At 48.4% G+C, this 12,928-nt stretch overlaps 1 protein-coding gene across 7 annotated transcripts in view; it reads left to right on the top strand.

The window, feature by feature from the left end:
- Positions 1-12,928, top strand: part of ZFHX3 (zinc finger homeobox 3) — a 166,046-nt gene that overhangs the window by 143,609 nt on the left and 9,509 nt on the right. For all 7 annotated transcript variants that reach the window (XM_068693663.1, XM_068693664.1, XM_068693666.1 and 4 more), the window contains 2 exons: positions 5,649-5,751; positions 7,082-12,568. In XM_068693663.1, the coding sequence (XP_068549764.1) occupies positions 5,649-5,751; positions 7,082-12,568 (5,590 nt within the window). The remainder of the gene's footprint in view (positions 1-5,648; positions 5,752-7,081; positions 12,569-12,928) is intronic.

Here is a 12,928-nt window from a genome sequence, read left to right as displayed (position 1 = left end):
CTCCCGCCAGCCCTGCCACTGGGGCAGGGCCCGGCAGGGCTCCAGTGATCCCCCACGAGGCAGGGGGCCAGGGAAGGCCCTGGTGGGGCAGGGGCTGCTGCTTGGCACCGTGCTGCAGGCTGCTCTCGCCTGTCCCTCCCCATCTCCTGCTGCCGATTCACAGGGCCAGTGAACAAACGAGGCCAAGTTTGTTTATGTGGCGTTGCAGCCGCTCCGAACAGGTCCGATCGCCATCTTCCCACGTAGCAGCCTCTTCGCTAGTCCTGGGCCCGCGCCGCTTCAGCAGAGAGCCCCTTAATGAGGGTGAAGTGCAGTTCGCCTGCATAGTCGATTGACAAGACTGATGGGCTCAAACCAGGAGAAGGGACGGCTTCCCAAGAGCCTCCGGTGGCGGGAGCGCTCCCTCCTCCCCCTGCCTCCTTTATCGTTCTGCACATTCCTCTCTCATCATTTCTGTTGTCAGTTTTCTCTTCCTCGGTTTAAGGCGTCTTCTCGGCTGCCTTTTCATCTTCTTCTCTTCTCCCTTGCTTTAAGAGTAATTCTTTCCCATCCCTGCCATCCCCACTTCTCCCTCGTGCTATCTGTACATTTTTTCCTCTTTCCTATTGTCTTTTCTTATTGCTCTCCCTTCTGCTGTCATTCAATTTTTCTCTCTCCCTCCTTCTCGCCCCCTCTTACTCCCCCCTTTCCCTCTCACTCTGTGTCTCATTCTCCATCTCGGATGAAGGTAATGAAAATAATCGGGCTTCATTAATTCTGAGCCCTGTGAGATGATAGCCATTTGGAGCCATGTTTGCCAATTAGATGGTCTAAATTAGAAGTGACCTTGGTATACTGCCATCGCTTTGCCTCTCTGAGTCTAATGAAGCTTTTCACTCCAGCACCCTCTCTCTCTCTTTGTAATGGAAATTACCTCCTTTGTCTGGTTCGGGAACCTTGCATCGCATGTGTATTTCCCCCTAGGTTGCATGGACATAGGGATAGTAATGTATCTCCTCAGACCCCTTCTGGAGATTTTCTTTTCAAAGCCACACGATTTCAGCACTCTTGGGCCATTTACAGAGGAACCACATGGACTGTCCACATATTGTCTCACTTTGTCCTGAGGAAAGTAAGGGAAGGCAGATCCAGTGTGTAAAGGGAGCTGGTTATTCACGCCATCCAAAGATTAATTTTTTGGACGTGACAAGAATATGCCTGTGTCACGCTGCTGGGGCCAGTGCAGGAGTGATGTAGCTCTGAGCCTCAGGCCTGTGCCGCTAAGCTGCTCTGCAGTTCATTGTCTTAAAAATACCGTAGATGCGGTCGTAGCAGGAGGCATGCTTGTCACTGCTGGCAGTTGCCACCTGTGAGGAATGAACTAGCATTTTGTTCCCCAAACCAGTGACAGGTAGGTCTGCTGCTGATGGTACGTGTCAGAGCATATGCCATCTGCTGAAGGCGTTCATGAGACCGGGAGGAAGGAGACACAGTGTGTCCATCCTTGTTGGTTTTTTGTTTTGTTTTGTTTTTGTGAAAAGTCACTGGACTTCATTATTTAAAGAACAGGACATCAATTTGGGGTTTCCAAGCATGTAGGTAGATCTCTTCACCCAAGGAACTTTATCTTCTCAAAGGGACCTGAATTTCATCTGAAGGGTGGGGTTCTTGGAGGCACAGTAGTTTGTTCCAACAACCATCCACCCTCTGAGGCAGGTAACTGCCTTCTCTGCAGCAAAGTCCTCGGGCCAGCACTCCCAAGCCCATTGCAAGCTGCAGGGAGATGTTTTGGGAGGGGGGACGGGTTCCCTGGTGCGGCGAATGGGGCAGGGACTTGGTTGGCTCTGTGCTGCTGTCAGAGGCAGCGCTCAGAGCAAATGCTTGCTCAGCGTCAGGGCTTCCGCGCCTTCCTGGGGGTACCCCTCCAGCTGTCCAAGTACTGATAAACAGGACCCAATCGTTATATCTGTATCCAGTCACTGGGCTGTCAGAAAGAGCAGATAAGGGTGAGCCACTGATCCTTCCCCATCCCTCAGTTTCATTTGGTCAGAAGGATGAAGGAGTGATGCAGTCCGAGGGGACCGTTTGCGTTCCGTGCGGTCGCACTGCTCGGCCTGGGCGAGACGGGGGCTGCACGAGCAGGCGGTGCGGGCCGAGCGCTGCGGGGCCGTGCGTGGACGTGGATTATAACACCTGGCTGCGAGGGAAAGCTGGAAAGCTTTGCTGGTGGCTTGTGGGCCAGAATATCATGGCTGCAGCTGCAAAGGGAATACAGTTTAATATTAAACGGAGCAAAAAGAGTATGTACAGGTGGAAGGGAAGAAGACAAATCACATTCGTCTCGGTTACATTTGTAGGATTGGTTTTTTAGTAACAGTTCAAATTGGCTGACTTGTTGCTGTTATGAAACAGTTGGTCTTGAAGAGAAATTTAAGCCCAGAGATGCAGGCTTAGAGCAGTCAAGGATGGGTGCCAGGATTACATCCCAGGTATTGCCTGCTCAGGTGAGAGGGAGGTAGAGAGCACTTAACGACTGTACGAGCTAACACAGACAGTGCTCAAGGTAAACACGTTCCTCTCTATCACCAGAACAGTTAATGCCGTTTAAATACATCTGAAGTACAAAATGCTGTGTTTTAGAGCACCACTCCTCGTTTATCTGTCAGGTGACCATGCCCTCCTAAACCTTCCTGTTGCCTCAGTACTCCTGTTATTTGTTTATATTAAAAGCAGCAACAAGATGGGAGGCATTTTCTGCAGATACAAGGAAGCATATACAAGGTATATACTCCAACAGGTTTGCAGTGTAAAAGGGCAAATAGTTCAAAGCTGGGAGTCTGGAATTCAGTATAAATGCAAAACAATTTGAGATGAGCAGCCCATTTTCTCTGTTCTTTGTCTCTGCTCTCTGCTTGGTTGGTGGACCGTGAGGATGAAGAAGCAGTCATCCTGCCCAGGAAGCGGCACGGAAGAGAGGGGCAGCACTTCCAGGAGAAACCTGCGTGGTGCTGAATGGGTACAGAATGAAAGCAGGGTTCAGATCAGTTGCCCTATTTTCAAGGTTGTGCTTCGCAGGGGTAGCCCTGTATGGCTGTCTGGACTGCCTGCTGTTGCCCTATATCCATACCCAGAATTTCTAGTTTCCCATACTTTTCTCCAAGCCTTTTTCTTTTTGCCTTTTGGGATTTTGTGTCTGTAGCAACTTAATGTACCACAGTCATAGTTTTTTTTTTCGTTTTGTGGAGGGGGGGGTAGAAGTAGGTTGAGAACTGTGGCTGTGGAGATGCAGGTAGATAAAGGTAATTACTTAAACACATATAGGGCAGGACTTATTGGTTTGGAGACCCAGATTAAGATGCAGAGGAGCATGTGAGGTTGATGATTATATTTCGGGGAGAGTTAATTGACGGAAGGTGAAGGCAGACAAAGAACCGCTGCTTACTGCCTTCTTGAATCCCAATCAGGAATTATGATTAAAGACGCGGCGAGACAACAGAGGCCTGATGAATTGGTGTCTTTTTTTTTTCTTTTTTGCCGTCATTCACACTTGATTGACTTCAACCTTTCAAGTGCAAAAGTCTCTCTTTTCCATTATTATTCATAGCCATCTGAGTTTTTCTAATTAAAGTGTATGAAAACAATTACTGATCCGTCGTACTGAGTCTGGTAGTGGGGATGGCTGCCTTACTGTAATGCGTATAAAAAGACCACAGTTTTCTATAATGATGTGCAGCTGAGGTGTTAGATAATTTTATTCTTTTTCTACTCTGTTGGGGTTTTTTTTAATTTCTCGTGATTTATTTTTCATAATTCCTAAAGATCCTAGGAAAGCACTCTCCCTGCTGACAAGGCTGAGAGGGACAGTTCCTTCATGCCTTTCCTACTCAGCATCCCTGCCCGGCCCCCTCCTCAGAGCCCCACCACTGTGAATGAACCAGTGACCTTTCTCATCTCCTGACCACCCATAGCCGTCAGATGCTCCTGGTTAAAGTAGAAGGTGGAACGAATTTGCTGTGCTCAGCTTCCTTCCTCGTGATTTATCAGTGTCAGCTGCCTCTCCTGCAGATGTCTGTAGGACTCGGTGCTTACCTTCGTGCACCTGCCCTCCACGTAAACCAAGGTAGCTCAGCATCTCCCTTTGGTACAGTTTGGATGTCTACAGCCACTCATGTGAACCTTTGTTTCTGAGCTGCTTTTGCTTTCATTCACTTAAACCAAGGTCTAGTCTGTGTCAGTTTGGATTTGACATGTGTGTCGATAAAGAAGGTTTCATGTCCTGCACAGAGGCTTACAGGGTTTCAGCTGCAGCTTCACCATGGATTTGTTAATATCTCATGCAGTTCGGCCAGAGTCGTGGTCCCTGACTTTGCAGAAAGCAAGCTATCATGCGTGCAGGTAACAGCCTCACTCACGCTCTTCTGAAATCCACGGTTCAGATGCCCTCTTAGTGTCTGGCAGAAGGACAGAGAGGCTTGTTTTGCTTAGGAACATACCTGTCTAGGAGTGCTTGTTTCTGTGTCACTCTTGCAGCAGTCAGAGGTTGGGAGCACAAGCACTGTAAGCATTACAAGTCAGCGTTGGTTTCTGTTTCTCCAAGTGCCATCACGCTGGTGAGAGGGCACGCTCCTTGAGCGCCAGCAGCAGGGGAGCAGGCGGAGCTGTGGGGGTGCCTTTGCTTGTCACAGGCACATAACTAGTTCTGGCACCATGCGCTTGAATACAGCACGAATGGTCACAGTGACACGGGTTTGTCTGAGACAACGACTGTGGGGCAGCTTTTCAGTTGTTGTGAGATACTGACCATGAAGGTTAAAAGGGCATTCCTTGTCCCACATCCGATAACAGCCACACACAGCCTGCTAGCTAGGTGGTTTGTACTTGGTGTGTATGACTGGATAAACTCAAAGAAACGTGGTTTTCCAGAAAAAGATGAGTGTAAGCATTTGACTCTTTCAGGGAGCATCTCTAGCTGAAGCACACAAAATCTCCAGCTCTTCAAAAATGTTGGTACTCAAGTACTGCAGTGGTAATGATGGTGCAGGTTCTAGACAAACACTTGAAGAGAGGCGAAGGAAACACAGCAGTCAGAGCAAGGAAAGGGTTACCAATAGCTTTTCATTTCACAGACAATTTGCTGTCTTTTTAGTCTTTCCTTATTCATCCTTTCCTTTGTCACCTCTCTCCTTATTTGTACTTTTCTTTCTCATGCCCCTCCTTTTCCTGCATCGATACACTTTGAAAACAGTGCTGCAATGCTCCCTAGTTCAAGATTACAGTGTACTTTACGAGGTATGATTTAATTAGGGGCCTTATTATGTTTTCAGCAGCTTAAGGTGGGCCTTTCAACTTATCTACCTAATTGGTTGCACAAGAAGTTTCACAGCCCATGACAAAACATTGTCAGTGATCAAAGTCTGAATTCTACATAAAGGAAAAATATTAATAATAAGATTATTCTTCAAGTGTGCACTGCTAATTATGTCCAGAATGTAACTGTAGAAACACTTTTGACTGATGTGAGCTTTGTCTAATAAACATGAGTCTTCAGTGAGCTATGAAAAGTGACGCCTCTGACTTTACAATACTGGTGTCTAATTTTGCTACTGAAGATGTTAAAAATATTTCCTTGTGCTTTTCTTTTCCCTACATCTCTACTTCCCCGTCTCCAGGTGACAACACCTGAGGTGATGATGCCCAGCAGCATGTTTCTGCCAGCAGCCACTCCAGAGAAAGATGGGAACTCCACCACCGAGGAGCTGGGGAAGCAGCCTGGTGAGTGCGGGTCAGTGAGGTCCCACCAGTCCCCCAGCTCCTGTCACCTGGCTGGGGACTGCGTCTAGGGACATCTCGTGGGCAATCTCCACATACCCAGCTATGTCCTGAGGACCACAGTTGGCCAGCACACGGCAGAGCAGTCTTCCCTTACCTGCACCACAAACAGTGCCCCCGGTGTCTCTGCAGGGGGGCAGAGCTGATGAGCACAGCTCTCACACCATTGCAATTCACAAGGAAATTGTGGAAATTCTCCTTGCAAAGGAGAAGACCAGATGGGAGCAGCAAAAAAGAGACGTGGTAAGAGGGCTTAGAGAATTGGTAGAGAAACCACAAGGGTTGCTGCTGCTGGCCACAGACTGTACTAACACCTCTGCTGCCATCATAGCTCAAGTACGTACACTGGGGAGGTTTCAGCAGCTGCAGTGCTTATCCAGCCCAAACCTCCTCTGCCTTGTTCATTGCCATGCTGTGTTATGAAGGCATGGATGTAAATCAATGGTTATTTAGTCCTGGCTTTGTAGTGTGATGTGAGAACATCCCAAGAACGTCATTCTGCATGAGCAGAAGTGTCTGATCTTAAACTCAGCAGGGAAACAATGTTGGTCTTCCTTCCATGCCCTCCTGGAAAGTCTGTAGGGAATGTGGTAAGGAAGACAACCATTGCTTCCTTTCAGGCAGACAGCCCCTAGGCAGTGATGCTGGTGGGACAGCACTGGCATAGGCAGGAAAGGTAGTGCTTTACTGGACACTGGGATCCCCTCTTTACCACACCCTTACCACACTCTTCTGGCAGAACTGTGCTGTTAGGCCCCAGAAAAGCGGCAGTGCACTGAGTGCTTGTTCTTTCTTCTCCCTTCCTCCCTCAAACAACTTCCTTTGAACTGCTGCTAGCAGGACCTGAATTTCATTCCTGTTTTTAGCTTTGTTGGGACCAAGACTCAAATATTACGTTCAGTTGGAGAAATCTTGCTGGAAATTAGGCAGCATATCAAAGAAAAACAGCAAAGACAGATAGGTGGCTGGACAGCCTTTGCTTAAAAGGGAGAATTAAAGGTGAGAAATGTAGTAAGGGAATGTGTATGTGTGAATGATTCTCAGATACTCAAAGTGAACAAGAAAGTAAATTGTGTAGGTTTATGTAATGGGCCATGATGAGGGTTAATGGGCTGGTATTAAAATAAATGAGTGAAGGTAGAGGAGAAATGTTGGAAATACCTATTTGTCTTGCAGAGAGAAAAAAACTGACCTAGTTGGGGCAAAAATTGGTGTTGATCAGCCCTTGTGCACTGGTGTAATTTCCAGTTTTGTTGTGATTTTGTTTTCACAGAGATCTCTGAGGACTCAGGAAAGAGCGTTTTGCCATCAGAAGGTGCTGAGCACAGCAGCGATCCCAAACCTGTTGCAGCTGATCAGAGCTCTGCCCGGGACGACTCCGGTTTCCTCTGCTGGAAGAAGGGGTGCAACCAGGTGTTCAAGAGCTCAGCAGCCCTGCAGACACATTTCAATGAAGTTCACGCAAAGCGGCCGCAGCTGCCAGTGTCTGATCGCCACGTCTACAAGTACCGTTGCAACCAGTGCAGCCTGGCATTCAAAACCATCGAGAAGCTGCAGCTCCACTCGCAGTACCATGTTATCCGAGCGGCCACCATGTGCTGCCTCTGCCAGCGCAGCTTCCGAACCTTCCAGGCCTTGAAGAAGCACTTGGAAACCAGCCATCTGGAGCTGAGTGAGGCTGACATTCAGCAGCTGTATGGTGGTCTTTTGGTCAACGGGGACCTTCTTGCTATGGGCGATCCTTCGCTTGCAGAAGACCACACTATAATAGTTGAGGAAGATAAGGAGGAAGAGAGCGACTTGGAAGATAAGCAGAGCCCAACAGGTAGTGATTCGGGGTCGGTACAAGAGGACTCTGGCTCAGAACCAAAACGAGCCTTACCCTTCAGGAAGGGCCCTAACTTCACTATGGAGAAATTCTTAGATCCATCTCGCCCTTATAAATGCACGGTCTGCAAGGAATCTTTCACACAAAAGAACATTCTCCTGGTCCATTACAATTCAGTTTCTCATCTGCATAAACTGAAAAGAGCCCTCCAAGAGTCTGCTACTGGGCAGCCTGAACCTACTAGCAGCCCAGACAACAAACCCTTTAAGTGTAACACCTGTAACGTGGCCTACAGCCAGAGCTCTACCTTGGAGATCCACATGAGGTCTGTCCTGCACCAAACCAAGGCTCGCGCTGCCAAGCTAGAGGCAGCTGGGGGCAGTGGCAGTAGTAACGGAGCTGGCAATAGCAGCAGCAGCAGTCTCTCTTTGGGTTCATCCACACCAAGCCCAGTGAGCACTAACAACAATAACACTTTCACAACTACCAACACAAGTAATTCGGGCACAACTCCCATTCCCAGCCTGCTCAACCAGGTATCCAGCGACAGCTTGGGAATTGCTCCCATAGGTAACCCAGTTAGCACTAGTATCTCCTCCCCTTCTGAGCCCAAAGAGGTAAACCGAAAGAAGCTGGCAGACATGATTGCATCCAGGCAGCAGCAGCAGCAGCAGCAGCAGCAGCAACAGCAACAGCAGCAGCAGCAGCAGCAGCAGCAACAGCAGCAGCAACAAGCTCAGACCTTGGCACAGGCCCAGGCTCAAGTCCAGGCGCACCTGCAACAAGAACTGCAGCAACAAGCTGCTCTCCTGCAATCTCAGCTATTCAACCCAGCACTTTTGCCGCACTTTCCAATGACCACTGAGACCCTTCTGCAGCTTCAACAACAGCAGCATCTTCTGTTTCCTTTCTACATCCCCAGTGCCGAGTTCCAGCTCAATCCAGAAGTTAGCTTGCCTGTCACCAGTGGTGCTCTAACACTGACTGGCACAGGTCCGAGTTTGCTGGAGGACCTGAAGGCCCAAGTTCAGCTCCCTCAGCAGAGCCATCCACAGCTCTTACAACAGCAGCAAGGTCAGCTGTCCTTGTCACAACCTCATGTCCTTATACAGCAGAGCCAGCACCCAGAGAAGAAGAATAAATCTGTAGTGAAGGAGAAAGAAAAGGAAACCCCACGGGAAAGGGAAAGTGCAGAGAGGGGAGACAGTAATGCAGCATGTAAGGAGTCTTTGCCTGATAACTTAAAGCCCAAAGACAAGAAGGACTTTGTACCAGGCAGCAATTCGGAGCCCTCTTTACTGCCTCCACGTATTGCATCTGATGCAAGAGGGAATGCCACAAAAGCCTTGCTAGAAAATTTTGGCTTTGAGCTTGTCATTCAGTATAATGAAAACAAGCAGAAGGTGCAGAAGAAAAATGGGAAGACAGAGCAAGGTGAGAACTTGGAAAAGCTAGAGTGTGATACATGTGGCAAGTTCTTTTCAAATATCCTCATCCTGAAGAGCCACCAAGAGCATGTTCACCAACATTATTTTCCCTTTAAGCAGTTAGAGAGATTTGCCAAACAGTACAGAGAACACTATGACAAACTGTACCCGCTGCGGCCTCAGACCCCAGAGCCACCACCACCACCTCCACCGCCCCCACCTCCACTCCCTCCAGCACCTCCTCAGCCAGCTTCTACTCCTACCATTCCTACTTCTGCCCCACCAATTACCTCTCCTACGATTGCACCAGCCCAGCCATCTGTGCCACTCACTCAGCTCTCCATGCCAATGGAGCTCCCCATCTTTTCACCACTTATGATGCAAACCATGCCACTACAAACATTACCTGCTCAGCTGCCACCCCAGCTTGGTCCTGTAGACCCTCTGCCTGCAGACTTGGCCCAGTTATACCAGCATCAGCTCAACCCCAGCCTTCTCCAGCAGCAGCAGAACAAGAGGCCACGGACACGGATCACTGATGACCAGCTCAGAGTTCTTCGGCAGTATTTTGATATTAACAATTCCCCAAGTGAGGAACAGATCAAAGAGATGGCGGACAAATCTGGGTTACCCCAGAAAGTGATCAAGCACTGGTTTAGAAACACTCTTTTCAAAGAACGCCAGCGCAACAAGGATTCCCCATACAATTTCAGTAATCCTCCCATTACCAGCCTGGAAGAGCTGAAGATCGACTCACGGCCTCCTTCTCCAGAACCTCAAAAGCAGGAGTACTGGGGAAGCAAGCGATCCTCCCGGACACGCTTTACTGACTACCAACTCAGAGTCCTGCAGGACTTCTTTGATGCCAATGCTTATCCAAAGGATGATGAATTTGAGCAGCTTTCTAACTTGCTGAACCTGCCAACACGTGTCATAGTGGTGTGGTTCCAGAATGCCCGTCAAAAAGCTAGGAAAAACTATGAGAATCAGGGAGAAGGCAAAGATGGAGAACGGCGGGAGCTCACAAATGACAGATACATTAGAACAAGCAACTTGAACTACCAATGTAAAAAGTGCAGCCTAGTTTTTCAGCGCATTTTTGATCTCATTAAACACCAGAAAAAGCTTTGTTACAAAGATGAGGATGAAGATGGACAGGATGATAGCCAGAATGAAGACTCTATGGATGCAATGGAGCTCTTGACTCCAACCAGTTCCTCCTGCAGCACACCAATGCCCTCACAAGCTTACAGCACACCTACATCTTCAGCTAATGCAACCTCCTCAGCTTTTCTGCAGCTCACAGCAGAGGCAGACGATTCCTCCACCTATAGCTCTAAAGTAGAAGCTACAGATGAGAAACCAAAGCAGTCTGAACCTCCAAGTACACAGCAAAACCAAACTCAAGAGAAGCAAGTGCAACCAAAGCAAGAGTCTCAGCAGCAACAGGACCAAGGAGAACAAAAGACAAATTCAGCACACCAAAAGATTTCACAGTTATCCTCCCCCTCTTCATTACAACAGCCACCTCCCCCTCCTCAGCCCCCTCAGTGTTCTTTGTCACAGTCGAGCCCAAGTCCATCTCAGCTGTCACATCTCTCCCTCAAACCCATCCACACATCCACCCCTCAACAGCTGGCAAACCTACCTCCTCAGCTAATCCCATACCAGTGTGACCAGTGTAAGCTGGCATTTCCTTCCTTTGAGCATTGGCAGGAGCATCAGCAGCTTCATTTTCTGAGTGCACAAAACCAGTTTATTCACCCCCCGTTCCTGGACAGAACGCTGGATATGCCTTTCATGCTTTTCGATCCCAGTAATCCACTACTTGCGAGCCAGCTGCTATCTGGTACATTACCACAGATTCCAGCAAGCTCCGCTACTTCTCCATCAACTCCAACATCCACAATGAACACACTGAAGAGAAAGCTGGAGGAAAAGGCCAGCGCAAGCCCTGGAGAAAATGACAGTGGGACTGGAGGAGAAGAACCTCAAAGGGATAAACGTCTGAGGACAACAATTACCCCAGAGCAGCTGGAAATTCTTTATCAGAAATACTTGCTAGACTCCAACCCAACACGGAAAATGTTGGATCACATTGCACATGAAGTGGGCTTGAAGAAACGTGTTGTGCAAGTTTGGTTTCAGAACACCCGTGCGCGGGAAAGGAAGGGACAGTTCAGAGCTGTAGGGCCTGCCCAAGCCCATAGACGTTGTCCATTCTGCCGGGCTCTCTTTAAAGCAAAGACAGCTCTTGAAGCTCACATCCGATCCCGCCACTGGCATGAGGCCAAGAGAGCCGGATACAACTTGACGCTGTCTGCTATGCTCTTAGATTGCGATGGGGGACTCCAGATGAAGGGAGACATCTTTGATGGAGCAAGCTTTTCCCACATGCCACCAACTAGTAGTGACGGTCAGAGCGTTCCTCTCTCCCCAGTGAACAAGAGCATGGAACTGTCACCTCGGACTCTGCTGAGTCCATCCTCCATCAAGGTGGAAGGAATAGAAGACTTTGAGAGTCCCTCCATGTCCTCGGTCAACCTGAGCTTTGACCAGACAAAGCTGGACAATGATGACTGCTCTTCTGTCAACACTGCAATCACAGACACTACAACAGGAGACGAAGGGAATGCAGACAACGATAGCGCAACAGGGATTGCAACTGAAACCAAATCTGCATCAGGACCCAGTGAAGGTCTCACAAAAGCTGCCATGATAGCAATGTCTGAATATGAAGATCGTCTGTCTTCTGGCCTGGTCAGCCCAGCTCCCAGCTTTTACAGCAAAGAGTACGATAATGAAGGTACTGTGGACTATAGTGAAACATCCAGCCTTGCAGATCCCTGCTCACCCAGCCCTGGTGCAAGTGGTTCAGCCAGCAAGTCTGGGGAGAGTGGGGATCGGCCCGGACAGAAACGCTTTCGCACTCAGATGACTAATCTCCAGCTAAAAGTTCTTAAGTCGTGCTTTAATGACTACAGGACACCTACCATGCTGGAGTGTGAGGTCTTGGGCAATGACATTGGACTGCCAAAGAGAGTTGTTCAGGTCTGGTTCCAAAATGCTCGGGCAAAGGAGAAGAAGTCCAAACTCAGCATGGCCAAGCATTTTGGTATAAACCAAACAAGTTATGAGGGACCCAAAACAGAGTGCACTTTGTGTGGCATCAAGTACAGCGCTCGACTGTCTGTACGTGACCATATCTTCTCTCAACAGCATATCTCCAAAGTTAAAGAAACCATTGGAAGCCAGTTGGATAAGGAAAAGGAGTATTTTGACCCTGCTACTGTACGTCAGTTGATGGCTCAGCAGGAGCTGGACCGGATCAAAAAAGCCAATGAGGTTCTTGGTCTGGCAGCTCAACAGCAGGGCATGTTTGATAACACCCCTCTGCAAGCTCTTAACCTTCCTGCTGCGTACCCAGCACTACAGGGCATCCCTCCAGTCTTGCTCCCAGGCCTCAACAGCCCATCCTTACCAGGCTTCACTCCATCCAACACAGGTGGGTATGGATGTTATCACACTACCCAGAAACACAGCTTAACCTGATGCATCGTTAGCACAAGTGGACGTTCCCTTCAGAGTGACCAGTAATAGGATACTTGGCCCTTTAGTTAAGCATGTTTACGTGAGAGCAAATAGGCATCAGGTGTTTTATCTTTAATTCCTGAATTCATTTTTCTAGCAAAATCTGAAATAAAGCAATGCTGCATATCTATGTTTTGCTAGCACAGACTTAAAATTCTGATGCACTTTCAAGGAAATGGAAAATAGAGGATTTATCAAATAGAACATGAAAAGGACTAATGTACTGAATGCATTGTTCATTATATCTTTCCTTTTGATATTAAATTCAGTTTAT

This window comes from Anas acuta, chromosome 10 (genome assembly GCF_963932015.1).
Source record: "Anas acuta chromosome 10, bAnaAcu1.1, whole genome shotgun sequence".
NCBI lineage: Eukaryota > Metazoa > Chordata > Aves > Anseriformes > Anatidae > Anas > Anas acuta.
The sequence above is the reverse complement of the archived record's forward strand: the minus strand, read 5'-3'. Positions and strand labels throughout refer to the sequence as shown.